General features: G+C 38.4%; 1 protein-coding gene across 1 annotated transcript; it reads right to left on the minus strand.

The window, feature by feature from the left end:
- Nucleotides 1-443: 443 nt before the first annotated feature.
- Cyp18a1 (Cytochrome P450 18a1) lies at nucleotides 444-6921 on the minus strand (the record flags this gene model as incomplete). The annotated part of the gene is made up of 4 exons (XM_017637876.1): nucleotides 444-2040; nucleotides 4974-5238; nucleotides 5405-5834; nucleotides 6800-6921. Coding segments are annotated over 4 exons (1232 nt in total), but the record flags the coding sequence as incomplete, so codon positions are not given.
- Nucleotides 6922-7154: the final 233 nt, after the last annotated feature.

A 7154-nucleotide genomic window follows, 5' to 3' on the forward strand; every position in this document is an offset into this window, starting at 1 on the left:
TATTTCAGAGAACACCTTTTGGAATGTATGCAGAGTTTCCACGAGTAGCTTTAAGGAATGTTTCTACTTTATTTTCAAAGGAAAACTTTACTCACGACTTCTGCTAAAAGCGAGAAGGAAGCTGTGTAAATTTTTAAACTGCTTCGGTGTTTACGCGAGAAGTGATAAGGAATGTTACCGTTTCATATGCAAGTAGAAGTAGTCTTCATTTTCCTAGTGGGATGTACATATTTAAAAACTTAGTTGGGCGCATAAATATCTGCATTGATTCTGAAATGAGTATTTTGTAAACTTCGTTGTATGTAGCTAATTACAAATTGGCTCGTGAAATCTTCTGAAAAATGACAATTGAATGCAACTTTTGTAAATTGTAAAATTTGATTTTGAAGATTTATAATTGATGTGCATTTTTTCTAAAGTAAAAAAGGATCTTCTATTTAGCGATTTTTTTTTAATATTTTTTAGTTTGTTCACGATTTTCCTATCATATTTTCTATTTCGCCCTCCAACGTAAGCTTCTAAGTAATTCTTAACTAGTTTCTATACATACATACATACAATATTCTAGATGGAGTATAAAACTAAACCACAGTTGACTTAAATTAATTACCTATGAATCTTACACAAATCTACGTACAAATGTATGTGTATGTATGTGTGCAAGATACACACTAACAAATAATTTATTTATACAAAATATAAATGCATAAATTTACTGAACACAGCTTCTTGGGGGTGCTAGAATAGAACATGTTGACAAAAATTTATTGGTTGATTACTTGGCTGGCTTGCGGTTTAAATGCATACATAAATAAAGATATGCCTACGTAAATATGTATATATTAGCGCTTACCTACGTCTGTTTGGCAGCAGCTTAAGTGAGTGCTTAACCTAAACAGCAGCAATTAACTAAGCTTTTGCCAAAGTGACTGTACCAATGCGCGTTAAGTTCTATGCGCTTTTTTAGCTTATAAGCACTCTAAGTGATAATACAAATGATTAAAATTACTTAACTGTCACTTAAGTGCCACTTAAGTAGCATTAAATATTTAAATAAAAATACTATAAAGTTTGAATGTATTCAAGAAAACTATAAAACGTTGTATTTTTCTCCGCTTTGTCCCTCTACTCTCTCTCTCTCTCTCGCTCTCTCTCTTGTACAAAGCTTGAAAAATATCTAAACTTCCTAGTTCGTTGTGCTGCTCGCTCTCTGCCAAGATACCTAACTACTGTCATAATTACAGTTTACTGCATCGCTTAGCTTATTTGTTGTTATTGTATTTTAAAAAGTTTGTTGGTTTTATCGACTGTCGTCAATTAGGAACAAAACCGTGCCCTGGAAACGCATTTCAACGCATGCGCCGCGCATGCACTCGCGTATGCTTTGTTTAAACAGCTCTCTTGCTAAACGCTTGTTCATAACATTATGCGCGTACATACGTTACCGCTCTCTCTCTATCTCTCCATCTCTCTCTCTCTCTCTTTTTCTCACTTTCGTGCTCGCACATTTGCAGCAATGCGCGCCATCATGGTAACACGCGCACACGCTATGCACCATTGTATATCACCTTCTCACTCCCACAACCGCAGGCGCTCTCTTTCCGCTCGGTGATTCTTATGGCCACTTAATTTGCGCCTACATTGCGCATATGATGTGGTTCCACAGTGTGTGTATTCAGTATCAGCGGTCGTGGCGTTAGGCACACCTTGAATGTCTCGGGTGTAATGGTGGCGCCCACATTACCCTTCAAGCTGGGCAGCGGTTGACCTTCGGGCAACGTTATATGGAAGCAATGCATAAATGAGGAGAAGAAGAGGAAAAGCTCCATGCGTGCCAACACATCGCCAAGGCACATGCGACGTCCCACGCCGAAGGGGATGAAATACTCGGGTTTGCGCACCTTACCTTCGGCGTCCAGGAAGCGACGTGGATTGAATTCTTCGGGCTTCTCCCAGAGATTGGGATCCATGTGTACGCTGTTTATGAGTGGAATGACGTGCGAACCGGCAGGGATTTTGTAACCATTCACTTCGACATCTCTGGAAAATGAAAGAAAAGAGAGAAAAATTAATTGATTAGTTGGGCGGAAAGATTAGTTAAATATTATTTTGGAAGTATGTATGTAGATGTTAGTTGGGCGTTAAGAGGCGTTGTCGTTGCACTGAAGGTTATTAAAGCAGGTCGTTAGGAAGTCGTTGGGAAAGTACATATCTACAACTACATACATATGTATATGTGTATGTCTCTAAAGCACTAAGCATATGTGATTGTTGATTAAATCAAATTTTGCTGATCGCACACAAAACGCAACGCTTTGTACCTACACATTTGCGCATTTCATGTGAATTTAGTTGTTTTTTTTTATTTAAAAATAAAATAAATGGTATATAAATAAACTGCGTTTCGTAGAAGCTTTGAATGCATTTCTATTGAAAACTGCAGCAAATGCCCGCCCGTGACAGCAAGTGAAGATCATAAAATATACTACATGCGAATGTACGCAAAGGCACGCACACCTTCACACAAACACACAATACAAAAGCATGCGCTGTAGGAAAACGTACTAGTGCCGAACTAGCTGGGTTTTTGGTGAATTTAGAACCATAACTGGCGAATTTTACCCTGCCATGTCCTACGACTACGGGGACTTAGAAAGAATAATGAAATATACATAGGTAGTGGGAAATTTTGAAAAGATGCATTTTCGAATTTGTCCTCTTCTTTCATCAAAATATATTTTTAGCAAAAGTAGGATTCTTACATCGACGAAGTAACTACACTCGCTATTTTCGCTGGTGAGGATCTAATTAAAATCAGACTGGTTCGTTTGAGGCGATAAAGGACTAGTGCTAAATGAAAATTTGATTCACTAGTTTGGGGGTTTTCCCTGCAGGGTGTTTGTACCCATATGTAATATGTGATAGTATGTGTGTTCAGTGATGCTGCGCAATTTCTGACTTTTTGATTGCCACACACTCTTGGTACGCGCTTATCAGGTGCAAGTTGTGCCCCTCTGGTGGTGTGGCTACGTTGCCGTTAACTCTGACGTAAACATGCATTTTTTTGATTGCATATACATATGTACACTATACATTCATATTTATATATTTATCAAATTTTATTATAAATATACTTTATCAAGTATTTAAATAATATGTAGCATGTAGTAACTGGCAAGTTTCCAGCAGCTGGCTTGCTCACCGCGCCGCTTTCAGCCTCGAACGCGGGCAAGTGCGTGATCAAGTGGCAGTGGAGTGCCGAATGGCTGCAGCAGCTGTTAGCGTTGTCGCGCTATTTGCACTATGCTTCGTTCGCATTGCGCTGCCGCCAATGACAGCAATATATCGGTGTGGCGCGCGCGCGATTTTTAATCAGCAATGCGCCGTGCGAAACTGGGCCAAACTACGCATCGCGTAGCAGTACGTGTGCGTGGAGTGCGCGCGCTCTTCCGCCCGCTGGCCCAATCATAATTTATGTATGTGTATGTAAAGGGGGTTTGATTGCATTGCATTTGGCGCGTGATTGCGGTGTACATTACATATGAATGTACATATGTATATATGTAAATTGACGCACGCAAGTGTCAAGCACTTTGTGGAAAAGGATGCACTCGTTGACAGCTGCTTGTTTGGGGGTGTGTGTCCGTGCGCGCGGCTTGCATGCTCGCAAATGCTTTGATGTGCACGTTTGACGCTTGATTGCCGTGTGTGTAACAATGAAAAATGCGTAGATAGCTCGCTTCGGGCATTGCACTCGCGCGCTGATGTTTATGCGGCGAGGCATTAGAAAGAAAAAAGTTAATAAAAATTGGTGGCGAGAATTTTAGATAGATGAAGGCGTTGCTAATGTAAACTATTAAAAGAATTCTAAGTTACGCATATTGTATAAGAAATTAATTAAAATCAAATACATATGTTGTAGGTAGGGAACTAATGCTAATTGATATACCAAATTTTTCAAAATTTTTCCCACTCTCGACAAGTCAATTCTCAATTGCTACCCATCGTTTTATGAATGAAATACGATACTAAATATGTTTTCACTGCTTTTTATTGTGATTGGAGCTCATGTCTGCGGACCTAGTACATATCTGTGTTCGTATGGAACAGTAGCTTATGTCGAGAAGCTGGCTTTAGTATAATGCGGCAGTCTCTTTCTTCTGTAAACGACAAGGAATTTTTTGATAAGACTTAATAAGAATATAGGACTTCTTCTACGGCTCGGCGCCCGTGAGTCATTCGCAATCGTACGCTACGAATGCCGCATTATACTAAAGCCAGCCTTTCGGCATAAGCTGCTATTCCATACGAACACAGATATATCCACACATATGTGCGAACTTATGTATTTGTGTGCGTATTAATTTGTATATGTCGTTGAACAATTGTTTATTTGTTTATTGCTGTGGTTGCCCATTTTTACGCTTTTATGAATGAATGAATTGGAATGAATGAAAAATGGACGCGACGGTGCGCGCAATTTTCCGCCTGCAAAATAATATGCTACAATGATAGCAACAACAACAACAACAACAAGAACAGCAATCGTAAGTAGGCAGCACAACCGGTCATTACCGTAAATAAGTATAATAAAACGGCAACAAAGCTGCGCGATAGTAGCTCAACCACTTGGCAATTACAAATTTTACACGCTTCGATTAAACACATACATATGTATATACAAACAAACATACGCTAACTAAACCGCATAAATGCGCGTATGTGCGTTATTTGCGCTCGTTTGGTCTGCAATGTCAAATAACAACAGCAACAACAATGCCGCTAACCAACTAACCACCATATATCACTTGACAACTTGTTGCGCTTACGCACATGCATACATATGTATGTATGTATATGCACATAACTAGATATATCTGAACAATGTTTTTACTCGTAGTTTTTCTTTTAAATAAGCATTTATTATAGCAACATGTTTTATCATCGCTTAAGGGGAGCGAGCGCAAACCTACCTTGTGGGCGAGTGTGTAGTCGCGAGCGGCACAATGGACGAACGGCGCATCGACTCCAAAATTGTCGATTCGGTCACTGGCAAAAATTGCAAATCCTCAATGGAGGGCAACCGATGACGACCGACAACCTGATCGAGCTCCTCTTGTACGCATCTCATCGCTTCGGGATTGCGCAGCATGAATACATTAATCCAGAGCAAAGTGGTTTTGATCGTTTCCATGCCGGCGGAGAAGAGATCGATGACGACTTGAACGATTTGTTCGTCTGGTGGAGAGTAGAGGAAGAGACAAAAAAGCAAATGATTTGATTATTGTATGTATGTATTTAGGTGGTGGTGGGTTGTTGGACAGGAACTCTTCAAAGTCATTTTTTTTTCAATTTACTGCGATTTTTTCAACACTCTATATGTACGAGTATGTATAGTACTCACCATGATTTTTGCCATCGAACAGCTCTTCATCACGTCCCTCCGCCTTCGCCTTCTCAATTTCAACCAAATAGAAATCAACTAAATCCCTTATATTCGCTGGATCAAAGCTCTTTTTGTGGTCATCGATCACGTCGCGATAGAATTTCTGCATCTCTTCGCGATTTTTAGCGATTTTCGTTTTGGCAGTCAAAATTGATGGGAAATACTGTACGGTGGGTATGTAGTCGACTGTGTGTATTTCACCAAACAAACGCATACCCTCTTCGATGAGGAAATTGAATCGACGGAATTTCGGATCATCAATGGAGAAACGTACGGACATCATAATATTGCAAATGACATTGCTAACGGCTACACTGATGGCGGGCGCCATATCCATAGGCTGACCTTCGGAGACGCGTAAGTTGTGAATGTATTCGTGCACCTCGGTCTGTTGATGGACGAAAATTGAAAGTGAAAGAATCGAGATTAGAAAAAGCTGGCAAAGCGAATGTTAAAAGTAGTTAGTGTAGAACAGGTGGGGCATGTGTGGTATGCAAGTGGATCTCAAGCCAGTTTTGTGTATCAAACAAGTAACGGGAATTTTGAACGAAATTTTTTTCTAAAAAAACTTAAATTTTGATGAGAAGAGCGGCAAAAGCAGATCATTTTACGTGTGGATGTTGTTTCGAACTTACTTGAGGTGCGTGATATATGGAAAATTAGAAAAACTTGCTTGGGTAAATGTTTAGTTTGTGGAACGTGTGTGGATTGTTGTGGAATGATGGAGTGTGGAGCTTTTTAAATTTCAAGCTAGTTTTGAGTAAGAAAATTTAGTATAAGCCATATTTGGAAAGCATTCAGAAATTGTTGGAGCGCAAATTTTAAAATAATTTTTTGTTTTGAAAAAAAAAAAATTAACTTGGATAAACAAAAATGGAAATATTTATGTGTTTGACACGTGTAAAAAAAGTGAATCTCGGAAGAGGAAATGTTAAGAGTAGCTTCGAAAGTGTGAAACTTCTGTGGATGGTAAGTGGATCGTATTTTAAAATGTTAAAATGTGGCGTCTATTTGAACTCCCGACTAATTTTAGCATGAGAAATGTATACTACTAGCAAGCGGAACATATGTGGAACTTGTGGAACTCAAGTTTTAGATTTTTTTTTTACTTGTACCACTTATTTGTGAAAACGTTTTCTAAGCGAAATTATTTGTTGGGCTTGACATGTGTAATACATATATTCATAGCCAGTTTCACGAAAGCAATTTTTGTGAACTTTTTTTTTGTTTGAATTTATTATGACAGAAGGCAAAAAATAATTTTAAACTTACAGAAGGCAAAAAATAATTTTACACTTAAATTGCTGTTGAAACCAGTTAATGATAGTTTTTTTTTTTTAAATAGACACTTACCATAATACGCTTCTCCATAACATGCTTTCCATTTCCCATATAAGTCATGCCGAATTGGCGTAGTTTTTCGTGCAAAAAGCGACGCTGATCCTTCCACAGTTTACCGGTGCTATTGATGATTCCTGTAAGGAGAGAAAAACAAAAGCTAAATTGGTTAAAAAATTGTTTGTAAAAGATGGAAAATTTACTTATAAGAGTGAAACTATATTATCTTAAAAATTTTGAAAGTATTTCCTACAAAACCCAAATTTTTAGCCTTTTGTTTTGCCTTTTTAAACTGTTACTATAAAAGCGCAATTAAACGAAACACTAACCAGCCTCCTTTGCTTTGTGGCGGTGAAATTTCAATTAAACT

This window comes from Rhagoletis zephyria, unplaced genomic scaffold (assembly GCF_001687245.7).
Source record: "Rhagoletis zephyria isolate East Lansing unplaced genomic scaffold, Rhagoletis_zephyria_1.1 Rzeph_scaffold_22643, whole genome shotgun sequence".
NCBI lineage: Eukaryota > Metazoa > Arthropoda > Insecta > Diptera > Tephritidae > Rhagoletis > Rhagoletis zephyria.